Here is a 25,593-nt window from a genome sequence, read left to right as displayed (position 1 = left end):
CAAAAAATGCAACCACTTTTATTTGAAACAGCATTTTGTCGACTGGTGTGCCGACTCTTTTAGGCTAAATAAAACATTATAAAATAACATCCGATTGGAAAGTAAAAAATGTAATGAAACAAGACGCGTTGCACATGGAAGTGGATTCGTTTTAAAAATAAACAAAAAATTCTGATGGCCAGCTGTGTTCCACGAGAAAGGAAAGTAATTGAGAGAACGCGACAACAATGGCAGCAAAAGCAGAAATACCACGACAAGCGAGTTTACGTATCGCCGGAGCAGTACGGTTAGTTTATCTTCGTGGGGGTGTACGAATGCCACGGGTTATATACGTTATACCCGTATACGCATGTGTATACGGATGAGAGGAGAGGAGGGGACAAAGAAAATTACCCGATCAGAGTCCCGTACGCGAGCAATCGAATTCCCGTCTCCTCCTCAAGCGTCGACGTCGAGTACAAAGCACCGCAGTATGCGTGGAAAGGAAAATACGCAGTGGAAATGGATGAAAGGTGGTCTGGAAAGGAAGAAAAAAAATATGCAGAGTAAGGACAGGGAGCATCGAAACGCAATACCACCTGTGCTTGGTTATTTTGCGGAAATGGAGAAAAATCTACGGGTCCATTGTACATGCGCTGTCTCCGCCCGAGGGAGGGGGGTCCGCTGGAATGAAAATGTGGGGGTGTATGCAAGCCTATACACTGCCTCACACATGTATAAAAAAGCGATATGGAAAGATGAGTGTTTGTGTATACACCTGGAAAATAGAAGAGAGAGAAAACAATGGAGATGAACAAGCCTTCCTTTTTTTTTCACCTACGTTTTTTTCTATTCTCCATTCCGGGAATTCGCTTATTAAAATAGACGCTCGCATAGTTATCGGAAGTATGAGGGGCGCAAAGGGTACGGAATGTGAATTTCATCCCAATCATTGCTCAACTTCCGTGTTTATCCTATACCCCTTGTATTATTATTCGATGCGAGTATATTTATTCTTACGCACGAACGAGGCAACGCGGTATTTTTGTCTTTTCCCGTGTATTGGACGAATAGCGGAAATAAAGTTGTACTTCTTTTTAATAAAAATCAAGATAAAGAAATTTTTCCCATTTTACTGATTAATTCACTCTGATCGGACGAAAGGTGCGAGCTTCACTAACGTATGCGTGGTGAAATAAAAAGGTGACATCAGCAAGTTTACCGATCGATCGGTGGAGCCGTCGAGTTGGAGTGAAGCAGGGCAAAAGACCCTGAAATATTCATTAGGACCGTTTTTTCCGCGTTTGCCGGGCCATCAGTTGTAACCTCTATACTTTGAGTCGACTCATAATAAGAGCTTTTCTTCGGCCATGTAGCTTCGTCTTATCATATCAACTGGCTAATTCTATTCTTTATGAGCTTTTCGATGAAGAAACTGGTCACTGTTTGATAAATATTGTCACTCAAATGGTTTTAGGAGCCTATAGCGGCACCAAATCGATCATCATCGGATCGATTAAAAATTAAAATTTAATCAGTCCGAGCTAACGACCAATGTGCGCCGATCCGTCATAGGTACACCCAAGCTACGCGACTGTACGCAAATTCCTCACGGCGCATCAATTCGAGCTAATAGGATCCAAGATACGTTGTACGTGTATTCAACCATGGTGACGTAATGAGGAATCGCCGTCCACGAGGAGCCGATGAAGAACGACCCTAGATCGACGAAAAGGGAGGAGAGTATAGTAGGGTCAAGGGCCAGTACTGTAGCCCGAGGATCCATGGAGTGGTCCTTAATTTAGTAGTCTCGGCTGCTCTCCTCCGAGCTGCCTATACACAGCCCATCTCCATCCTCTTCCTCTCGCAGGACCGTCATTCGCTCTTGGCCGAGAGACTCTTACTGGGCGCGCGAGCGATCCAGGTAATAAAACTGATTTTTCTCCTTCCCCGCCTTTTTTTTTTTTCATTTCATGCTTTTATAGGGTCCACGTTGGTCGTGTTGGAAAAAATAAACTCTTTTGTGCGCGCGTGTCTCCTTCCGCGGCAAGCAGAGGTACGTAACATGCTCGCATCGATCGCATTCAGTATGCGCAATTACTTGTGCTTTCGCTCGTTTATATTTATGAGCAATGGTATTTAAATTTCGTTCCCCAGCGCGTGCACCCTTTGAAGTGTGTCCCGATATATAAACCCTCCGTTTGCCGCGTTTATTGAAACAAAAAAAAAAAAAAAAAAAAAAGGGGGGGAAAGAAAATTTTAATGTATTTTACCAATTTATAAATATTCATGAAGCACCGCGTCTCTCTGTCGCTGTTGGTACGCTCCCCCCCCCCGGTATTTTTTGTTATTCACTTTTGCATGAAAAAAGCGTCGAGAGTTTATGAATAATAATTTCCCATCCGATGCCAGCTCAAAGAAGGTCTTTTTTTTTTGTTTGTTAAAAATACGTGAGCATTGAAGTTTAATAGTGAACATTCGGCACGTTAAGGTGATATTAATGTACAAACATCGCCACGTTGTGAATACCGATGATGAAAATTAAATTTCACTTTAGTGGATGCAGGTGCTTTGACGGGAAATATTTTAAGCTAATATTTCAGGTCCCCCACCACGCACAGCTATATTCCAAAAATCCAATTCAATAAAACGTACGAATGGAAAGGACGCGGGGGTGGTTTTAAAATGATCACCACTAGGATTCACACTCACACATTAGAGAGAAAGAAAAAAAAGGTACACCCAAGAAAGCGAGACATCCTTCAAAGTTGTCGACAGTACCGCGCGTCTTCTTTCACGCCGAGACATGCACAAAAAGTGTGTAACGCGCAGGTGTGCTTTTCGCGCGGCACAAAAATGCCATTGCCTTTATTGCACGAGAGCTGAGATATAGGAAGTAGCGATAGCGGTGTGCAGTGGCGACGATGTGAAATTTTCGAGATTACCACCCGAGGATGTTGTATAGGCGACGCGGGTGGGTTTTGACTGATAAATATGTAGACGCGCAACGGTTACCGTCGAGGCGGCGATGATGAATATTCAGATGGATGGGGCTGTGGGTATATACATGTATATATGTACTCGGCTGCTCGTTGACCTCTTGGCTCGTCAAAATTTTCCTTGCGATCCTTGCTATGCCGAAGAAGGAAGGTATTCAATTTTTAGTGCGAAGCATATTTCACGCTGTTGTTGGTGTTGCCGGTGAAGAATCAAAAAACCAAGCTCTCGTGAATTTCGCATGACACACGAGCTGTCGGAAAAAGAAGCGGGGGCAGGATATGTTTTTTTTTTTTCTCAACGTGCGCATAAGCGCGCGGAGAATGGAAAATAATTTCACAAAAGTGGTTTCGCGAAGGAGGTGTATGCGTGATGGACGAGAGAAGCGGACTCTATTGCGGCAGGAACGAGAAAGTAGAGGGGAGAAGGAGCGAGATCGTGGTTCGACTGCCGCGGACCATTACGGAATCGTCCGAAAATTATTTACGAGCGGCGGCCGGGGTACGTGAAAATCGAATGGAAATGGGAAACGTTGCACGCTGCTGCGGTATTTTATTTATGCGAAAACTTCAAAGTGGGCGCATGGGTGCGCGGGTGTTTCGGGGCGGAAGCTCGGGGATGCGAGCGAGAGAGATTTGTGTTATTTGTGATTTACGCGCGAGTACGGCGTTTGAATTTTCTAGGAAATTTTTATTGGAATAAAATAAACTATAGATCGTTGCTCGTACTAAAGGCTCCCATGAATTTGTTTATCACGTGATGTTTCTTTCATTTCAATTGATGATGAGGAATGATTTTCCGTAGCAGTGAGGGAGTTATGGCGGAGTTATACACCTCGTTTATTTGTTTGACCATTTCGATGAATGAAAACTTGATTTTTTTTAGTATAAGAATGATCTAGCTGAATCATAAGGATTCAAATGGTAAACAGTATAATCTGTATTGAGAGCGAAATCGGTTGATAAAAAAAATAACAGTCAAACTCCCACCATTTTACGTGTTACTCTTTGGAATTTCCATGCGACACTCGTGCAAGTGCATTTCTCCCTCATCTCGAGTCTGGAGTGGCTAAGCCCAAGGCATTCGAAATCCAGAGCACGTGAGGTTTTACACCCTACCAATACCAACAGCAGCCCTCCCCCTGCCCTCAGAGGATTGTCGCAATTCCCGCGCAAGGATTTCCGAAGGGATTTTTGCTACGTCACGCCTGCCTCGTGCTGAATTTTTCCTCGGCGCGTTATAAACTAATCGGTCCGTGGTTGTCTTGACCTCGTCTACAAAATCTTGAGAGGTGCGAAAAAATCGCGAAAATTAGGCAAGCAAGTGTAGGTTTTTACGGCATCAATCTGGCCACGACCAGATTTGTAAATCAAGTCAAAGCCACGACGAGCCATTTTTTTTTGTTCCACTGGAGTAGCAGCTACACGAGTATTTTTGGATATGATCTTGTTCCAGGAAAGACTGATCCCTTGCCTTTGATCTTGTGGCGTTGATCCTTTTTACGTGTTTTCGTGGCTTTTGCATAACTATGATGTGCTTCGGCACGGGACATTAACTGATGGAAAGTATAGTAATGAGAAAAAAAGTGGTAAGATGTGATACATTATTTTTATTCGAGATGACGGGAAGCCACGTATAAAATAGCAACAAAGTCCTCCCTGTTTTATCTTGGATTTGATTTCGATGACTCGGAATTCAGCAACGGAGCTTTCATCATAATTATTAAAATAATGTAACGGAATTGAATTTGTATCGCAATAAACTTGATATAATATACACGTCAAAGGCAATTCAAAAACAGCACGTGCAAGGATACACCGAGAAACAAAGCTCTTACCCGGAAATATACGTGTACTTGGTGTATTGTTGGAAAAGACACGCAGACTCGAAGCAGCCAAGTAGGTTACCCGTATAACCCTTACGAGCGTCATAGGCCCGGTAATTTCAAAATGTCAGCGCCAGCAGCGTTCACCGCACGATGGTAACCTGCACGCGGGAGCACTTCGCTCCTTACAACCAGCCAAATGATATAATTCAGTATTAATAGGCACAAACACAAAGACGACTCGAGTACATTTCGGTGCGACGAGCTCCAATTTCTCTTGGTCTGAAAGCACACCTACGTGCGCGCGTATTATCTCCTTACCAAGACTTGTCTCTCTCTCTCTCTGAATATTGTTGGCGTCGGGAGTAGGTACGATCTGGGCTTTCAGCATGTGTGCATAATATTCAAGCTGACTCGATCACGCGCGCGTGCCCCCTCTGGCTCCCTCCGTACGTGTGCGAGATGCTGATAAAGGGGGGGGGGGGAATGGTAAAGCACCGAGAGAGAAAGTGTATGATACTTAAGGGAAGAATTTGCTTTTTGTTACTCGCCAAGAAATATGTGCTCGGAGTTTCAAGGGATTTTAAACAACAACAAAAAACTATAAGAGTAGAGGCTGAGGATCTTGGGCCACTGGAGTAAGTGCACAGTCAAGACCATCGTTTCTTTGGCTAAGCTGTCGAGCTCCGGTTGTTCGTCCAAAGTATCAGTTCCCCACTCAGGTTTTCCAACTTATTCTCTACGATCTAGTGTATAAGCTGCTAAAAATGAAACGACTCAACGAAAGTAGACCGACACTCGCTTTCGAGCGGGTAATCAACGAGAAATTCGTTTATTTGAGATGTACCTGAGTTTTCTTCAATTAAGCCGCGGCGGAGTATTTACACCCTCGAGCACTGGCCCTCGGATCGAACCGGGTATTTAATCCGGTGTGCCGATTTAATTATACCTCGAAATATAGTTGGAGAGAGGACTGTATCGATTTCTCCGTCCAGTTTTTTTTTTTTTTTTTCTTTCGAAGCAGAAATCCCTTCATGGATTCCGGAGGGAATAAGATCATACGGAAATTTAATTAGACGATACCCGCGCAATTATACCGAACGAGTAATCTACTCGTCATTAAACACGCTCGTTTTGCCGTATGTTATTGCGCATTGGATGAAACATGTACGTACATCCAACCGGATCCATATTCCAATATTTGATAAACTCGACGTGGACCGGATACTTCAGTAGCGTAAGTGTCGATGTGTATGCTTGTGCGACTGAATAATTAACAGTTGAATGGGAATACGATGTACGGGTACGTATACATGATTTACGCGAAACTAATGGCCGTAGTTGCGTTGGATTAGAAGCAATATAGTGCCGTTATCGAAAACATGTATACACATATATGTGCAACGCGTATGGATTTCGTACTCCCATCCCATACTTTGTTTGTAAAATAAAAATGAACGTATCGCTTTCCAATGAGTTTTAATCAGATGAGCATATCCCCGATCTGCGGGGATCAACCAGCAGAGGGCCAGTACACTAGCTAAGGGAAGAGCATTGAAACGACATCACGAATAACAGCATCGGCGATTCGATTTCCACCAAATGGCCTCGACCATCCCGAGGGACTTATTGTCATGCCCCGGCGCGTTTGCGTTATTAATCATTGCCCTATCGAATTATTATTTACGGCCATTAGAGAATTCACCCAGTTTACGTGCTGTTCTGCTGATTGATCGTTTGTATGCTCTGACACGTTGATGCACCGGCCTCGGGTGGATTTTGTTTAGTATTCGTACGTGGATCTCTTTGATATTGTCACTAAAAAGTGGGAATTATGAAGAAAATGGGACGTACAGCTTTTGGATTTAATTCTTACATAAGCAGCTAAGGTTTTACACAAAATGTTTTGTAATTTTACATCAACTTAATACTTTAAACGTATTCTTTTAGCGTACATTAAATGTACATTCGTGTGAGAAATGCATGAGCCAACTTTGGACCTCAATCCAAACAAAATGCGCAACGTCTCGTCGCACGTATGCAGAAATCGACGATTTCCCTTCGAGTGGCGCCTACAGGAGGAACCAGCCGGACACTCGTGTACCATCTCTCACGGAAAAGTTCGGCCCGAATCCACTCGGACGGTCCTCGCTAATTACCCAGGGTCGTGCGCCCTCGTTTGCTTAAACTTTGATTAACTTTGCCCCTCCCCCTCTTTCACCCGCTTTGTGTATCTATGTGTATGCTCTTTAGCTCTCTGTGCTCTCTCGGGACACGTATTCACGCTAGACCGTCGATTCCGATGAATGCGAGAGGCTTTAATCCTCGATCGGAGCGTTTTCTCGCGCGCTACGCATCCGTATGTGTGCACAGTTCAGTAGATGCACACTTTGAATCGCAGTATCTGCTTTATACGTGATTACCTACTTGATGAGATTTTCGGATACCTTTTACTACGTGATATACCTATAGATGGGCTTTTTTCCAGATTACTCGCCCAATGAATTCTAAATATTTCTTTACATCAAAATCTTTCTGATCTCATAATGAATTAATGCTGAATACAGTGCGTCCGACTAATCGTTGACTTGAACTACTATTTTTTTTATAAATAACGAGTGTTACTGTTTTACAAAGGTTAACGTTTCATCGAAATACCAACTTTTTTCCAACACGAAAGATTACACCCACGGCTGACCATACATTGACCTACTCTCCTTATTACGAAATTCGAAGAAATAATAAGTTATAAAGATGTTTACGTTTTGAGTTTTTTTTTTTAAATTTGTAAGTACAATTACCAACATTTAATACCGTAGGGATGACCAATCATTGATCTCTACTACTTACCTATGATCACTAGTTTCGATTTTTTAAAGATTGACTTTTTGTGAGAACCGTTTAAAAAACGATTTTTTTCCAACACAAAAAATGACACTTACGTCTGACTAAACACTGACCTATTCTACTTTTTTATGTAATCAGAAAATTCTGAATTTAATTTCCTGAGAATTGCTTTTAACGTTTGATAATACAGTTGCTAATCATAAATACCATGAGGATGACCAATCATTATTTTTTTAACACGATAAATGACACCAAGTCTGACGAAACATTGACATAGTCTACTTTTGTGAGATCAGGAAATTTTAAAGAAGTTCACGTCCAAGGCATTGCGTTTGATCTTTTTGATAATGAAATTACTAACAAAAATATTTTAGGTGTCGTCAATCATTGACCTCTACTACTTAGTGGTTATTTTTTATGGAATCAATGTTTGATGAAGACGATTTGAAAAATTTTTCTTGGAATCATCGACAGCCAGTCAATGTCTTGAGAAAATCTGCAAAGACGTAAGGAGTTTCCGAAAATATCTATAGAGACCTATCCAAGCTCTTAGATCTTCGAATGAAAGCGTAGGTGTATTATCGAAAGAAAAACACACACACACACATGTGAAATTGTCAAAGTTCACCTTCAAAGGTCCAACGGCAGGCGGGCAGGGGGTGTGCTTTTTTCGACACTAAGAGCTCCGTCCGACTTTCTCGCCGTCCTTTTTCTTTTCCCGTACGACTGTACAGTACAATAAGATTAACTGGAGCTAAAAGCAATACATCGCGCTAGCTCACTGGAAGAAAGGGGCCAACGCACATACACGAAATGTAGAAAACACGCGGTAGATGCAGCCAAAAGGAGGAGGAGAGCGTACGTTTTTACGAGTTTATTCTCAATATGTCAGAAGAAAAATACCAGTCGTTGGAGAAAGGAGATAGATGCTGCTGCTGCTGCTGCTTTTTCCTGTGTCTGGCACTGCTGCTTCCCACCATAGACGGGCCAAAACGAAGTAAAGGCTTTTTCTTGGCTCTTCCTTCTCCCTCTCTCTCTCTCTCTCTTTTACAGTTTATCACATACACGGAGATTGAATTTGCTTGAAAGGGTTTTTCCTGTTTTTGTTGTTTAACGCTGAAACGATGGAGTTCCCCAGGGTACGTATGCGTTGAAAATATTTTGTGTTATGTGACCAGTTACGTATTGAAATGACAATACTCGAGTTGGCTTTTTTTTCAATTTTTAAAATTCAGTATTGCCAACGGAGGCTACACGTCATTCAGTCAGCTAAACTTCATTCATTATATTATGCAAATAAAATAGAGACGTTACACGTATCGTTTGGTACGTTAAAACAAAAGATTACATGTTACAATACTCACGAGAATTGGGTGCACCGAAGATACACAAGTGCGGTAGTAAAAAGCACGCCAGCGATAGTAGCCACTTCATCTTCGATCTGTAAACAAAACAGTTTATTTTCTTAATTTTTGTACTCCACATAGGTACATTATAGGTAAACATCAGCAATTCATATAGTCGGATGAGTTACTATTAACCCTACATACTTTGAAAAGCTATGATTACTCTCAAAGAGGGAGTTCGAAATTAAAAGCATTGAACCGAAAAACGTATATTAGGCCAATATTGAAGAAAAAAAAGGTACGAATCTGAAGAGGATATCGAAAAAAGTAAAAAAAAAAAAAAAAAAAAAAACAAAGGATACACGGACGAAGGTGGACCATCATCATCTCGATGTCCAAAGTACATATTTTCCATTATCCAGTATCCAGCCACGCGAGAGGAAGAGAAAGAAAGCCGAAAGCATGCCGACGTTTTTTTTCCACCTCGATGATCAATGCAATCGATTCCCGCGATACATATCAGCCATAAGCATCGTTGCGCGAGCTCGAGCGCGTGCACTTCCGAGAAAAAAAAAAAATCATCCTTACGTACGTACAAGTATAAGAATAATACGGGTGCTCAACTATACGGGTATGAGGATTTTTTTTTTTTTTTTTTTTTTATTAGCTCGTATACGCTTTTATTTTTACAGTGTTGGGGAGTATAACAGTGATTCCTTCTGTCTGCGAGTCGCTATACACACGAGCTACAATGCAGAGTTTGGCAAGTACAACGTTGCTACTTGCGTATATTTATATATGTGCGAAATTGATACATACGTATTTTATACGTTGTCATACAGTACCACATGCTTAAATCTATTGGTAATTTATGAAGAGGGCCTTTTTTCATGCTTGTTTGAAATTAGCTGAAGAGATAATTCATAAATTTATTGTTTGCAACTATGAGCGCAAAATTGGGCCTTTACTCGTTATTCAAGCAATTACGGGGTTTACATGTTAGTTGTAAATATTGTACTGTAATGACTAAAAAACTCCGTCATCATTAGAAGTCTTGAGAAGTTTCGGATCGGCTTCTTACACATGCGATCCACCTGAAATTTTTATAACACAACATTTTCATCGCTTTGGGCAAGATGAGCATAGTCAGGGTAAGTATTTAAGTGCATCCGTTATACTTTAGTGGAGGAAACTATGTTTTACTTGTATTTGTCAAGTCATTCAAGACCTTCCCATAACAAAACGACAGCGCTTTCGCGTCCAAATGCACTCAATCAACCAATTCCTCTGCTCGGAGATTCACTGATTCTCGCCTGAATTCGAGACTTTCTCTCTCTCTTCCCCTTAACGCAAGAAGGAGGAACGTAGATCTAATTAGCGTGCTGGTTAACGAGAGCCCCTATGCGAAGAAGTTTTCAACCGAACGTGCAGCAAGTGGACCAGTCGAGGCGATCCTCTCTCGTGGCACCGGCCGACCTACCGCTTCCCCAATTGTTGCCTGCGGCTAATACCATCACCGCAGAGTCACTTTTTCACGACGCTGCGATAAGGCCCACGACTTATTCGTACGGTACAGCTTTCATCACTATGATGGTGGCTATTAATTCAACGTGTGACCCAAACGTGTTGAAAGACACGGATGTCGCTCAAAAATTTCATTGTTCCTCTCACGGGCGTGTTTTCAAGCTCTCAAAACAAGTTTCCCGAGACAGTAATTTTTAGCGATCCTATGGTATACAAATCCTCGAAACGACATAACTGATTGGACGGCGATATGGTTACCAGTGTAAAAGCCAGCCCCGGGAGATGGGGTGTGTGTATATGTACATCCGCGTGTACACCTATACAGGTGGACAGGGCAGTGTCGCCTCAATCTAATGCAAGGCTCGTTTGATAAACGATAGAGAGAGAGAGAGAGAGAGAGAGAGAGAGAGAGAGAGAGAGAGAGAGGAGCCTTGATGCTCTATTATGCGGCTGATTTGAACGGCGCTTGTTTCCTCGTGACGTAGCGGCGTTATTTTCTCCTCCTCCTCCACCCGTTGGCGCCCATCCCTCGTTTGCTCATACAATCGCCCTTATCCGATGCTACTGCATAGCTGCGCTTATACGAGAGGGTGGGTGCGTGTGTCCGGAACGAGCAGAGTTGACGAGTAATAGTTGTCGTACATTGTTGTGCAGATAAGGTAGCTCCGCGGGGGTGAGAGTTATAATGCGCGCGTGTGTGTATGCGCTAGAGGTAAGGGTTGGGGGGGGGTAGATTTATTATTGCCGGTGCCATTGTAATAAAGTGAATCCGGCACGGATTGATGTAATTGTGAGTATGGACCAACGGTGGCAGCAGTGGAAGCAGAGGTGTACGGCTCTCGGGATGGAAGCGTATATGGGTATACGAGAGAGAGAGAACGACGGAGTTTGAGAGCGATAAGGGCTCGCGCGTGTGCGCGTATGTGCGGTATGGTATGTGGACGTAGAGTGCTCTTCTCGGGAAACTGACTAATGTTTGACCATGCAAATTTGGAATCGGTGCTCGGGTGATGCGTTTCCTCTCGCTGATATGTCGTTACCTTACGGCGGATCTTTGTGCCTTTTTATCATACTTATCCGTTTGATCGTTTGTTTGGCGGATAAATACTGTTGACCGATTTATTTCAAGGTAAAACAATTGATTTGTGTTTACGGTACTACACACGACTGTATTAAATTTTACGTTTTACTGAAATGCGACTGGCAGGCAGGCAGGCACGGATAATTAAAGTTTGATCTTAGGGGCGTTCGTAATGACACGGGGATTCTTGTTTTAACATTTTTCATGACATCGTTCATTGTCTTACCGTGGCACGCAATACTTTTGAGGAAACACGTGATCAATAAAAGCATTAAAAAAAGTCGTTTTTATAAACTTTCTTATTCATCGTGTACACTTATACACACCAGCAAAGATCAAACCGTAGAAACAATAGGAATAAATAGCTATAGGAGCGCGTTAGAGAAGGGGAAAAGAAAACGAGCGTGCTGATCACAGTCTGGAGCATCCGACTTCTATTGATTCGCAAGGAGCGGTCTTTGGCTTTTACTTAATGATGAAACAATGAGTGTTATTGTGTTGCTCTCGCGGGGAAGAATAAGGAAGCGATCCAAGGGGGGGAAAATGATGTTTAGAGTAGATTCTGAGAAACATTTGTAGAGATGCGTTTGCTTTGTTCGAGATGAAGCATCTTTAGCGTGACTGAGTTGAAAGAAGATTCCCTTTTTCTGATGACAAATGATTGGCTCTCTTGGGGGAGAAAATAAGTAAATAAAAAGAATTGGAGGGATCCAATTCCATTTATCAACGTAGATATTTATATTGTTTGTTTGTTCGTTGTAGTGTAAAGCGCAGCACGAAGGTAGACGTAAATTTTTTATCTCAAAGATTTAGTTTTTGTTATGGAAAAAGGGATTCTATTTTTTGATGCATTAGTAAATAATTTTAAGTGTCATTTGTAAAGTGAACCAACTAGCAGTTTAATGTACGAATGACCAAGTGAATTCGGCACTATTATGTGCCTCTATCGAAAAAACCGATAACGTTAGATACTTTATTGCAAGATAATTGGAAAACACAGGAGGCCATAGGGCACAATTATGGGCTGAGTAGGCACCTACTGTGGAATGCAGTGCGTCTGACTAATCGTTATAAGTAAAAAGTATTATTATTTTACAAAGGCGAACGTTTCGTAAAGAGTACAAACTACATCTACGGCTGACCAAACATTGACCTACTCTCCTTATTACGGAATTCAAACAAACAAAAAGTTATAAAGATGTTTACGTTTTGAGTTTTTTTTTTGACATTTGATAATACAATTACCAACATTTGATACCGTAGGGATAACCAATCATTGATCTCTACTACTTTCTTATTGATTTCAAGTTCACTTTTCTGAAGATTAATGTTTTGTGAAAAACTATCTTTTTTTCAATTAAACAAAGCATGGATAATAAAACACTGATCTAGTCCATGTATACTTATGCAATCTAGAAATAACAAAAAAAAACATTCATTCATACCATCAGAAAAATAAAATGTTGCGCACTTAAATTGTTATTAACTTTTACTATTTACTTATTAATTACGTATTTTTTTCAACATAAAAGATGACAGTACCTGAAGAATCATTGATATCGTCTACTTTCTTATGAACTTCGAAGGATAAGTCTGTCAAGGCCAGATTAAAAATAAATTTTTGAAACGATAGATGACAACGACGGTTGACGAAATGTTTACTCAGTCCATTCATTGACTTTTAAGGGACCTGATAACAAGTGATGTTCTACATGTATAATTAATAATTAATTTCATACGTAACATGTCTAACTAATCATTGATCCGTATTTCTTTCTTATTACTGGTAATTTTTACTTTTTAAATAGGTGACGAGAGTGACTTAAGTGTGCACGAAAGATGTCTGACGAAACGTTGACCTAGTCTACTTATCGATAGAGATCGAGAATTGAAAACAAAAGTGTAAGTATTAATAATTTTTTTTTTTTATGTTTGACAGATTGATTACCAATGTACTACTTACTCATCAATAAAGAGAGTACCTATTACTATTTTGAAAAAATTGACACTTTGTAAAAACCGAGCACCATCGAGTATCAAAAACCGTAGATGACACGGAAAAAAAAGGTACTGCGCAGCTTTTGCTTGATTGCCACGATCGCGACTTTTTCACCTTTTTCCCCAGATCAAACGGACTCTTAAAATCGTCGTATCACGAGACCAGTTAAAGTTACCCGTTATTTTCTTGCTCATCTTACAAAAAGTAAGTGGAAGCCTTTAGCTGAAACGAGCGATATCAAAGCGGCAAAAATCTAAGCTCCCCATCTCTAATCAAACGAAAACACGCTGAGTACACGCGGAGAACCTCGTCGAGCGCAGAAAAGAAAAAGCAAATCAACCCTCTACGTTGGATGAAAAAAAAAAAAAAAAAAAAAGAAGAAGAAGAAGTCTGGAGGGAGTCTCGGTTAAGAAAAGTAAAGTCGGGAGGAAAAGAAGCGAGGCACACATGAGAGAAAATAGGGGAACTGCGTCGTCGATGTCGCCGTAGTACAAATACAGACGGTCCGAAGCAAGAAAAATAAAAAAAGATCGCGCGCGCATACACACACACACACATACACAGAGAGAGAGAGAGAGAGAGAGAGTGCGGAAACGGGATAACGTCGCCAGCAGTTCATATATATCGTCTGGCCGGCATCGCTTGATCCAATTTGACTCTTCCCTTATCCTTCTCGTACCTCTGACCCCCTTTAATGACAGCAAATTGAGAAGCGAGTCTCTCTCTGTGGAAATCAATTTCTCGCGATTTCGCGTAACCGGGGTAAATTTAGCGTTGAACCTTCTTATACCGTTTTTATCGCTCTCCTGCAGGCAGTGACTTTTCTTCGTTACTACCTACAAGGCATCTTTTTATTTTTTTATTTTTTTTTCTGATATCCATCTCTGAGATATGGTTATTAAAAAATGGACGGTGAAAAAAAAAAAAAAAAAAAAAATAGGGAGAAAACGCGACGACGATGATGAATGACGGCAGATCTTATTTATTCTAATTAAAATTAATGTTGAGAACGACAAGACCCAGCGATTACGAGATTACAGTTTAAAAATGACATTAGCCCCGACACGCCTCGATTAATCTAGATTACCCGTGACGTTTTAATTTCCTCTCAAACTTTTTGTATCAAAGGAAAAAAAAAAAAAAAAAATTATCCATCGAATAATTCGTTTGCCATGATTCTTTATCTCTCACTTGACACGATCATTCGCGAACGCAAACACAATTGAATTCTCGACGAGTTCAAGCGCACGAGGGAATCCGGAGAGAGAGAAAGACATTACCGTATCCGTATACCCACACGTGTGTCTACCATAGCGGGCGAGGGTTTATCGATTTCAAGTGCAGTCGCGTCATGCTGAATAGGACATTTCGCTCGTGCTCCCCTAATGACACGCCCTCCAGACAAGTCAATAGAGACGAAAAGGAGCGCGCGTGCACACACGTACATATATACACGCGTAACGTGCAGGGACGACGAGTCACCCTGTGCAGCGCGGGACAGCCGACACCGCCGCGTTGTGACGGCCTAATTAATTATCTCCCCCCAGCAGGAAGTTGACACTTCACGGCTATCGACTGCCCCATCTGAAATTGATTTCGACTTTATTCCCATCGATTTTTGATTTTATTTGTCGTTTATTGTATACTTTTTAACCGTATAGGTACGCACGCGATCAGCCAATTTTTTTACGCCAACGGCACACGCAGAGGAAAAACGAAAAGAAATAAAAAAGCAATTCCCCCCCAAAGGTACTTGTAAAACAACGTTTCAGCCTCACAGCCCCCAACAATAGCATCGAGCTTCTTCCCTCGCGGAACTACTCGCACTCGACTCCATAAAAATCCTACACAGCCCCGAGCTTCCGATCCTCCTTTTGATCCACCCCTCCCCTTCACCTAAAACGCACACGCACAGTGCAACACAGTGCGAGTAGGAGGAGACACAAGCCCGGCAATGTATGTATACGTATTTGGGTACTGCAGAGAGAGGGAGAGAGTAACTGGAGCGCAACGTCTGTATGGCTCCCCGGTAATTGCACGCACATGTTTAATGCAAGCTCGTTCGACACGCGCTTGTACGCGCATTTTGCATTTCCCGGCACCATACACGCGTACACGTACCTTACCCACCTTTCTCCAAAGTACGGATTAATGCGCGCGCGCGCGCTCGTGTTACGCAATTTCTTTTTTTTTCCTTCCTCCTTGCACACTTCACCCCCCTCCCCTACTTGATCTTACTGCCGGAGGGATAATTGTTACCGTTGCGCAAAGAGAATAACGCCACTCTCTCTTCCGATGGTGTGTACTCGGGGCTCTTGTTAATTCATCGGAGCCGCTTCAAAGCGAAGAAAATTCGCCACATCTCCCCGTGGCAGAGTATCGCCGAGCTCTCTTTGCGCCAGTGAAATATTAATTCCTTCGCGTTGCGCTTCTCCTCGCTGCTCGCGCCGATAAGTACTGCCATATGCGCGCGCTTATGCATGAACGTGTGCCAAATCACGTACGGCCAAGTGGACGCTCCGGTATTCGCGATCTTTTCGAGCTGCGGGTGAACATCGCTCGTCCGTTTAAGAGGTGGAAAAGAATCATCCAAGGCTTTGATTTATCGGTGGAATTTAAATTGCTTTCGACGCCACTGGCGCGCGAGGGAAGGAGCCGCGTACACGCGGACGAAACGGTCAGTAATAGGAGTTTCCTCTGGGTGCCTTTGCCTGTGCACTAGGTATGTATATATACACCCACATTTGGAAAGGTCGCTGTTGCGTACCGAGAGCCAGAGGGCCTGTGTCGCTCGGGATCACTTCCGTCTTTCCTCCGAAAGCGTCGCCGTGGCAACCGCGACCTCCCTCCGTGCTGATACGGCTACTACCCCTCGCTTTCCGTCAAACGACGCACTCTCCCCCCCATCCCCTCCCTTGTGTGGTATTACCTTCGTCTTCCTGTCTGGGTATACAGTATGGGTACATGTACGTGTTTCGCTAGATTAGGATTTCTGCTCTTCTGCCCATGCACGGTGACTTTCTTTCCCTTCGTCATTTCGCTTTTAATCGGTGCCGTGTGACTTACAGTTACTGCGAACTTTTGCGACATTATTTACGGGATTTTATTGGCAAGCGGGCGGATCGGCATCGTTGATCACTTGTTTCTCTTCGAGGCGCGTGTTTCTATGTACCATCGGAGCTCAGAGCAAACGTGCGAAATTAACGAAGGGATCAGAAGCACAAATCAAGCACGTTTGTGTGTTTGTACGGCGAAAAAACACGCGTGGGCACACAATTTTGTTACGTTCGCTTTCACCGGGTGGTGCTTATAATTTTTTTTTTTTTTTTTTTTTTTCCCCAGCACCTTGAACCTAAAAAGCTGCAGGAGCCGCAAAGTCTCCGTTTCTTCGCGCGCAAAGTCCTTTTTCGCCACGAACTCGCGTACGTGACTCCGCATGAAAGGAATGTAGGATCGATTCTATGGGGGTCTGTTTTCGTTTTTTTTTTTTTTTTTTTTTTTTTTTTCCTCTTCTAGTGTGGACTGTAGCGAATCTTCTATCCCTCCTTCTCCTCAACTCCTGCAACCAAGTCCTTTTTTTTCCTTCCTCTACTTATTCCGTGGTCTCTTGGAGCTTGAAATTGGGATTTGTTTGAGGGGCCCCCGCGCTGTGTACTGCGTAAATAATCAGGGAGCCCCTGCGAAGCTCGTTCTTTTCCCGCGTGAGAATTACAGATTCATGCTGATCCCCAAAGTTACAGGAGCTCCGTTCCTTATCTCGCTATCCACAATCGCTGGAGAATAAAAATTACGTCCAGCGAAAGCCAATTAAATCTGTTGCAATAATCGCAATTGACAACGAGCGTTGCTATCGGGGATGAAGAAACTCGTGGCGCGCGAAACGTGCATGGATCCTTTTAATTGCCCCGAGAACTTTCCTCTTCGAATTAAATAATTACTCAAAACTGCGAGGTAACGTTTAAAAGTGGCGACGCGAGCAGCCCAGTATTAACAATAAAGGATACTTCAACGAATGCCAAACTCGTCCTTCCGTAAGAGCAGCGAGACTAATTAGATGAACCGGCGATCCGTGCACGTATATTATTACGGGTGTATAATTGTTGTGCGCGCCCTAACAGGTGCGACGAGAGGGAAGAAGAAATAATGATGATAAAAAAATAAGGTATCGTCTGGGGCGAGAGTAGCGCCGGTGTTTCGATTAATTCCGCTCGAACCGACTCCTCGTCGACACCTTTACGGCCAATTCGGGAGAAAGGACGAGCAAGGAATCCGTAATCGCGTCTCTTCAGCTCTTTTCAGGAGGATGGACGACGACGACGACTCGGGATTTTTTAATTCAAAGGGGCTAATTCTTCCTCTCGGCCGGTGGCACGTGAAAGATCGATCAGGTGAGCGCGGCAGGTGGGGGGGAATAACGAGTTCACGGTATGCCGCAGGAAAAATTCTTGGAGAATCGGAATCTCGGGGCCGGGGGAGGAGCCGTCTGTTTTAACGCGCGAAAAGAAATTGAGAGGTTCAATCGCGTCGACTTTTACGCCCCTGCCGGCGTCTTATTTGCAATCGCAGCTCGTTTTCTTCCTTCCGCGCGACCGGGAAACGAGACGCCGCGCTACGAGAGTTTTTTACGGGCTCCCTCTTGGGTGATGGTCGATTGCTCTGTTTTTCGGAACTCTCGGATGGCTGCGAGGAAAATCGCGGGGGAGTATGGACAGCAACCGCTGCAGGACATGCTTGTTTTTCGGGTAATCCGTACTTGGCTTGCACTTGGCGAAAGCGCGAAAATACATTCCCAAGGGATCCAATCGAAAGTTGTAAGCGAAACATTTTGTTAGTTGAATCAAATAGTCTTACGTATAGATACGCAAAAAAAAGAAAAAAAAAAAAAAAAACTACAATTAGGTTTAATTAAACGCTGCTCTTAGTTCGAGTAGGAAAGTTACCTGCTCGAAAAACTGTTATTTTTTGATAAGAGTGTTTCATGAGACTCGCGAAATCTCAGGTAGTTCCTCTGCACCTCGCCTCGCGCCATCGAACTTTTATGAAAAAAAGCTCGCTCCACCCAATCTGGTCTTGCCCCTCTTTTTTTCTTTTTCTTTCCTTTTAGCACAGATTTTACAGCGCGTAAAAAAATTCCAAACGAGCCGCATCCCCCTCGAAAATTCATTAACCACACCGGGGGCTTATGCTCTTTTCCGCCCAACCCCTTTTTTCTTCCATCGTCCTTTTCGGATCGGTTATTAAATTATCGGAATATTTACGCGTACGCGGGCCCTGCCAAAGCGAGTCCTGAAAATTTCTTGGCGAGAGATTAACTCTAATTTCATAGGGGCGGGCACGCAGGTGCGCTGTTTCGAATAGCTCGTCCGCAGAATTCCGGCCGGATTATATTTCGTGCGGAATTCGCTCGCGGCCCCCTCACCCCCACCTCCGGACTTAATTATGAAATAATAGATAGTAATTTGCTTTATTTAACGGGCTCGGGGTGCCCGTTTTCGACTCCACGGTGGGCAAATTAGCATGCGAGTTTTCAAAATTATCGCTGCATGATACACACCCTCGTAGTTCGCTGCTCTCGACATTCATTAACTGTTGTTGTTGTTGTTGCCTCGGTATACTTTTAGCGATGAATGAACGGGTGTAATTAACATTTTATACGTTTGTCTCTCGCATTTTTAATGCTATATTCGTACATACCTGCTCGGTGCTACCATCAGAGAAGTGGATACAGTTGACAAAGTGTTTCATGTTTTCACTGGAAGAACTTTTTTTTCTTCTGTGCATTGCCCAAAGAAATAATATATATATATATTTCACAGTGATCGAAGGACTACTGTGGTTTTTTCACTTTTCAACTGTTTTCACCGAAAATAATTTCGTTGAGTAAACAGTACTCGAGGTAGTATTAACCAACAAGTATTTCTAGCTTGATGTTTCATGAAAGGGAAAAAAAATTGTACCTCTCAAAGTATATTTTACAATACTATAGCGACGATACGACTACCCCGAAATACAGGAGGAATTTTCCTTCCCGCGCATGAATAATCACAGATCAAACTCACGACCGAGCAGCGGCTGATAATCTCCGGGGCAATAATGTCACGGCAAAAACCACGCCAGCACGTGCCCGTCCGATTCTCGCCCATTCATCGTCGCGTTTATCCAACGCCTGTACGCGAAAAGCCACAAGCTCGGTTAGTTATAGCACACATGTACCTACACACATCCATGCGTATACCTTTCGCTTCCACCGTATATGCCCCCGTACGTTGGTTGATCGCGGCAAAAAGCTCGCGACTTTTCCATTACCATTTCTCCCCGAATTTTCTCCCGCCGCAAAACAGTGGGCTTTCTCGACATCCCTCCCCGTTAATGCCTGTGAATTTTTTTTTTTTTTTTTTTCGATAAAAGTAATTATTATTGAACCAGGTTACACAACATGCAGCCTCATCCCCATCCGTTATCGTTACTATTCACAAAAGGCTCTGTACGCATATGGAAATAAAAAAAAGGAAGCAAACGAACAAGCCTCGAGCAGCCAGAGTCCGAAGGCACACACGAGCAGGCTAATGAAAAATGGGCAAGCGATAAAATCTCGGCGCAACTCTGCTCTCTCCCCCCGCTCGTGTACTCCAGAGACTGGCGGCTTAACTCCGCAAGGGGTATGAGGGGGAAAAAGCCACTTGGAAGTTGCTTTGAAGTTAACTGGTGGAGACGTCCATGATGCAACGAATCGTTTATAATTCACTTTCCATTACCCCCCCGCCCCGCCGCCTCTTTTTCCCTAGACCGCGCAAATCCAGCCTCGTCTACCCCTCCCCGAGCATAATTCTCAATCAGCGAGGCTGCTCTCCCTCTTTCTTTTTCTTTCCTTCGTTCAAGCATCAACTTTGAGACGCGAAAATGAGTCGTCTTGCTTCCCGTGTACACGAAAGGAGATCCATAATGGAGTGCGCTTCCATCGGGGCATGATTGGCTCGGCGCGTTAATGGACGGGGCGGATCGATCGGATGTGTCCCGCCGTACCGGAGGGACGGAAGAAACGGAGAAAAGCCGTGTTGCGCGTTTGTCCCGCTTTCGAGATTTAAGGGTGATTTACGGGGCTGGTCCTCGCGAGAAACCGGAAAAAGTTTGGGGAGGAGCCCGTCGCGTCCAGGCATCACCTTCGTTTTGTATACGCGAGGTCCATACGCGAGCACGGGGTTATAAGGGCAACCCTGTAACGCTGGAACAGAAGGATGCGCTTTCAGTGGATTTTGTTGCTACCACTCGTGGGGCTGGTCCGAGGGTTGATTTACGACTGGGATGCTTTGGTTTCTTTATTTCGGAGCTCCTTATGCACGTGTCGTGCCGATACGCGGTCGCGTGTTTTGGAACTTGGCTTTTGTCCTTCCGACACACGAGATGTGCCCTGAATTCGAATATAACGAGTACCTTCGCGAGATGCATTTTTTTTTCTTTGCCTCTTCTGGTTGATAACTACTTATTTTCGATAGGGGTGGAAGGGGGATGCCATTACGCGGGTGGTGTACGTATAGAGCCGGTGTCGAGTCCGACCGATGATCGAGTTTGGCAGCCTCTCGAGCGCAATCTGATTTGTTGACTTTGGCAGGGCACGATCGTCACGCCCCGGGGACACGTGTGTGCCTACGTGGCGCTCCTCGACTCCACGCGTTACACGAGGCTGTGTTCTCGATACACATTGCGCGACCCTTTTTCTTTCGACAGGTTTCTCTTGGCGAATGGAGTCTTGCGATACCGCGTAACCGAAACGTTGCTGTTTTCACCCTTTTTACGAAAAACATGAAAATTGACCCGAGTCTCCGTCTCTTTGAAAAGGGGTTGAAAACTGGTACATGACCATAAATTAATTAATTTGCAGTAATTGTTTATTCTTCCCTCAATTTTGCAAGTAGTATGTATTATGAAAAAAAAAAAAAAATAATAATAATAATAACAGTGGGTCGTCGTTACCATTAATTAAATAACAAGTGGCGGGGAAGGGGTTGATTAGTTGCGGGTCGGGAAGTCAATTATTTTTGTGTGCACAATCTGTTTACTTGATGGAGAGAGCTAAAGGCAGGCAAGTACAGGCAAACAGGCAGCCCTGCAGATATAACCCAAGCTTCAAAGCCTTCGCAGCCGCAACTAATTGCATTGTGAAATTGATTTCTCCCGTAAAGTGATTGGCGGTCGAGGCTTACACCAAAAGGTCAAGGTGCATTAGCGTCTAATGCTTCTTGCTGAGAGGCTAGATTTAGCAGGTGGAACGAAGGGACTCGACTAATCTTTTAATCATCAGTTTGACTTGCGTTTCTTTCGATACTGTACATTGAATTAATTACATTGGTTTACGTGTAGAGTAAAAAATCACAGTTATTTACGTAACAACTGTGGAAAATTCGAATTCACGCACGAGTGGTGATAGGTTCGCACGACTGGCTAGGATCGCTTGGTCAAACGAGTGCGTAGCGCGAGTTACGAAAATATTGTCTTCGCACGACTTGCTTAAAGGATTCTTACAATACCTCACGTGTTGGGAAATATTTTAGTATTGAGTGAAAAAAATTTGAGCTATCGTGTACGCCCTAAATGTACGTAAAAAAGTAACTAAAATATTTTTTAATTTAAATATATTTTCCATCTACGTATTATTGTACTTGAAAATATATTAATGTATGCATGTGTGTTATTTTTATACAATCGTTCGATGAAACTCGATACTCAACAGTTTACATAATTTTAAAGACAAGAAAAACTTAAAAAATATTTTATTAAATACGTACACAGATTGTTTTCAAACATTTATTCAATGAAAATTGACATTTTAAAGTTCATATAATTTTCAGTAAAACATTTACCACCTGTTAGAAAGGTTTTTTTTACAGCTGCATCAGTAAAATTATTATTTTCTGATTTGACAGTGAATTTTCAGTGATTAAATTATCATTTTTTGCTTTTTCTTTGGTGACTTATTAAAACCGTTTTACCCAGTAAATATGGGCAGTGAACCATTAGCGTTTCACTGTTTCAGTTAAACAGAGTAAATGAATCGTGCTTTCGCAAATACTGTTTTGACTTTAGTTTTCTCAAAAAGAGTTATAATCTTTGCTTTTTATTGATCATATTCATGTCCAAAGCCAAAATTTATCATGCAAGAAAAAAAAAAAAAAAAAAAAAAATACAACGAATTCAAAATAAAAGAGCAAAAATTTAGTAGGGAACGAAAAACCACTCTTCACATTAAAATCGAATACCCAATCGAGCCGAGGGCATGGAAAATTTTTCACAGGCTTTGCTCGATTTTCGCTCCAAGCCCTGATAAAACAAAAATTCTGCAAGCTGTACTACTCCTCCTCGTCGACCTTTCGACTTCTCTCCCCCATTTTTGGACTAAAACCCTCCCCCATGAACCTTTTCTCTCTCTCTCTCTGTTCCTGTATATATGTATAGCATAACAGCGCCAGTCCTCCCGTGATCTCATGAATATTTAAAATGGATATTAAAGGCGCAAAATCGGCGCTCGCTCTCATCCTTCATACCAAATTCCGAGTGTACTCCCCGGAGAGACGTACACTTTGCAGCGTGCACCATAGCGTGGCAGAAGGAAAGAGATAAAAATTTGTACCTACCCTCCATCCTATTTTGTTTTTGTTTTTTTTTTTTTTTTTTTTTTCCATAGAGCATGCGCTATTTTAATTATTCGCATCCCTTTTTTCGAGCTCATAATGTTATTTTTCTTGGTTTTTGCCTTTTTCCTTTTTTTTTTCGGTACTTCAGAGAAGATTGACGACACGATGAAATTTTTCATTAACGACCGTGTGCGCGATGGAGTGAGAATAAGGTGGAATAAATAATGCACGTATGACACAGTTTTTGACAATTCATTTTTCTTCAATGCTTTGACTATAGATTCGTCTCGACCTGCGTCAAAAAATCACAATCTAATGCATTTCAGTACTGATTTTCGTGTAAATATTTTTCCATTTATCCCAAAAATCATACAACTGAAAAAAAGAAAAAAGAAAAGGACGATTTCTTAGTAATAGGAGAAAACCCAGTGTTTTTAACATCCCACGTGTTAACTCGTATTAACGGTCCGGAGCCGGTGACTCTTGGTGCGAACCGTATAACCCACAACTCTCGATTCGTCTCAGATGACGACCCCCGAGAGGAAACGAGGGCAAGTGATATAAAAGAAAAGAAAGAAAACAAAAGTGGGCGAAGTAGGGGGGGTCAGGCAATTCGACGGGCAATTTGACCGGAGCGGGCATAAATCATGTCGCTGCTGCGTCTCTCGCTCGGACTGTTGGGTGTATATTTCCTCTACCGGTGGCTGAAAGCAAACGTACTCCCAAACCAATTTCGGGACTACCATAAGCATGAGCTTCTATGTGTACTACCATTGGTGGGAAAAAAAAAAAGAAAAAAAAAAAAAAAAACAAATCCTCGTCATCGGAACACCCGCTCACCCCACGGTAAAGTTGGAAGGAGGAGAGGAAGGTAACATAAAGTCAATGGTGATCGAAGCCGACGTGGAGGGTCGTACCACTCGCGTGTTTATGCTCGGAAAGTCAAGACCGATACAACAACGGAATGAACGGGGGGTAGGGGGATGTTTATTAGCTGAGTTATCGATGTCCTGCTTTTGTCGTCCCCACTGTTGGTTTGTACGTACAGGTATACAGCTCGTACCTTGTCCTCCCGCCGATTTCCCCTCAATTGGGGTGAGATTTTTTTTTTTTTTTTTTTTACGACGCATGGCCATTTGTCGAGTCCGTTTGCTCGGAAACGAATCATAAAACACTCGGCTCGCTAAAAATCTAAAAACAAGAGTTAAAATGCACCTCGTCTCTCCTCTTCTTGCTAGAGAGAGAGAGAGAGAGAGCAGTTTACCGTAAAGTACTTAAAGACACTCGTCAGAGCCAGAGACATTTCGGTTTGACCTTCCCCCCTCCTGTTAGCCCGCATTTTTTTTTATTCCTATCGCTGAGCGCGGTGGTGAAATTAAAGTTGGATAAGGTGGTTTTTGCGGAGGAGGAGGAGGAACGACGCAGGCATCCACGGACCCGAGGATCGCAAAGCGCTGAGTTGGAGTTCTCGCGGTATTTGCTTGGGTGGTTATTGTGCCTCTGTGTTTGTCGGCTAATTAACACACCTCGGCATCGGCTAACGAGTCCATCGGGTGCTGCCGACGAATTGCTTCTTGTAGGTCACGGCGGGAAGAATTGTTTATCGCCTGGTTTGTCGACGGAAGGAAAGTTGGACTCGTGATGGTTTTCAAACTTTTGGAAATAACAACTGGAATACGCCAGCTCACGTACGACTGCGATCGGCAAATATCGGCGATAAATCAACATCGGGGGGCGAAACGGCCGCGTGTATCAATCGGCAAGGAGTAACCGACGCGAGACTTGGTCTTTCCTGAAAACTATAGCCGACGGGTGTAATTAATGGTATTTTTTTCCGAGCTCGGCCACATGCAGCGTTTGACGCCAAAGAAATGACGTATCGGCACTCCCCAAGTTTGAATTATCCGTAACGTCTGCTCCTCGATCGAGTAGGAGGCAAAAGATCGATGGCTCTCTGAACTTGTCTACTCGTTGGACTGTTATTTGGAAAATGCCCTGTATACCTCAGCCCAACTTTGCTATATATTTCTTTGCTTGCGGCGCGAAACAGTATACTTTTGATTCAAGAGCTGGAAACCCGCTCGACATCGGTGGCTCATCGAGTATTGACGAAAACTAAAAATACAACGGCGACGTATAGAACTCTTGTCATGAATTTTCCTCTCAGTTAAATATTGACCGTCCCTCTGTGTGCTGAATATTTAATGGTCCCACCTTCGGTGTGACCTGATTTACTTCTAAAAAAAAAAAAAAAAAGAAGAACAAAATTGGACTGAGTGATCTAAATGATCGGTGTTTTATCGTGCGGATCCAGCTATATGGAACGCCGCCGATGGGCAAAAGATTATTTATCTGCAGTAACAAAA

At 42.9% G+C, this 25,593-nt stretch overlaps 1 protein-coding gene across 1 annotated transcript in view; it reads right to left on the bottom strand.

The window, feature by feature from the left end:
- The window catches only part of LOC106635848 (uncharacterized), a 148,337-nt gene that overhangs the window by 33,948 nt on the left and 88,796 nt on the right, over nucleotides 1-25,593 (bottom strand). The window contains exon 2 of the mRNA XM_089592059.1: nucleotides 9,013-9,089. Coding sequence (XP_089448185.1) covers nucleotides 9,013-9,089 — 77 coding nt within the window. The remainder of the gene's footprint in view (nucleotides 1-9,012; nucleotides 9,090-25,593) is intronic.

This window comes from Copidosoma floridanum, unplaced genomic scaffold (genome assembly GCF_036245765.1).
Source record: "Copidosoma floridanum isolate Cflo_tuat_1 unplaced genomic scaffold, Cflo_Japanese_pri ptg000014l, whole genome shotgun sequence".
NCBI lineage: Eukaryota > Metazoa > Arthropoda > Insecta > Hymenoptera > Encyrtidae > Copidosoma > Copidosoma floridanum.
The sequence above is the reverse complement of the archived record's forward strand: the minus strand, read 5'-3'. Positions and strand labels throughout refer to the sequence as shown.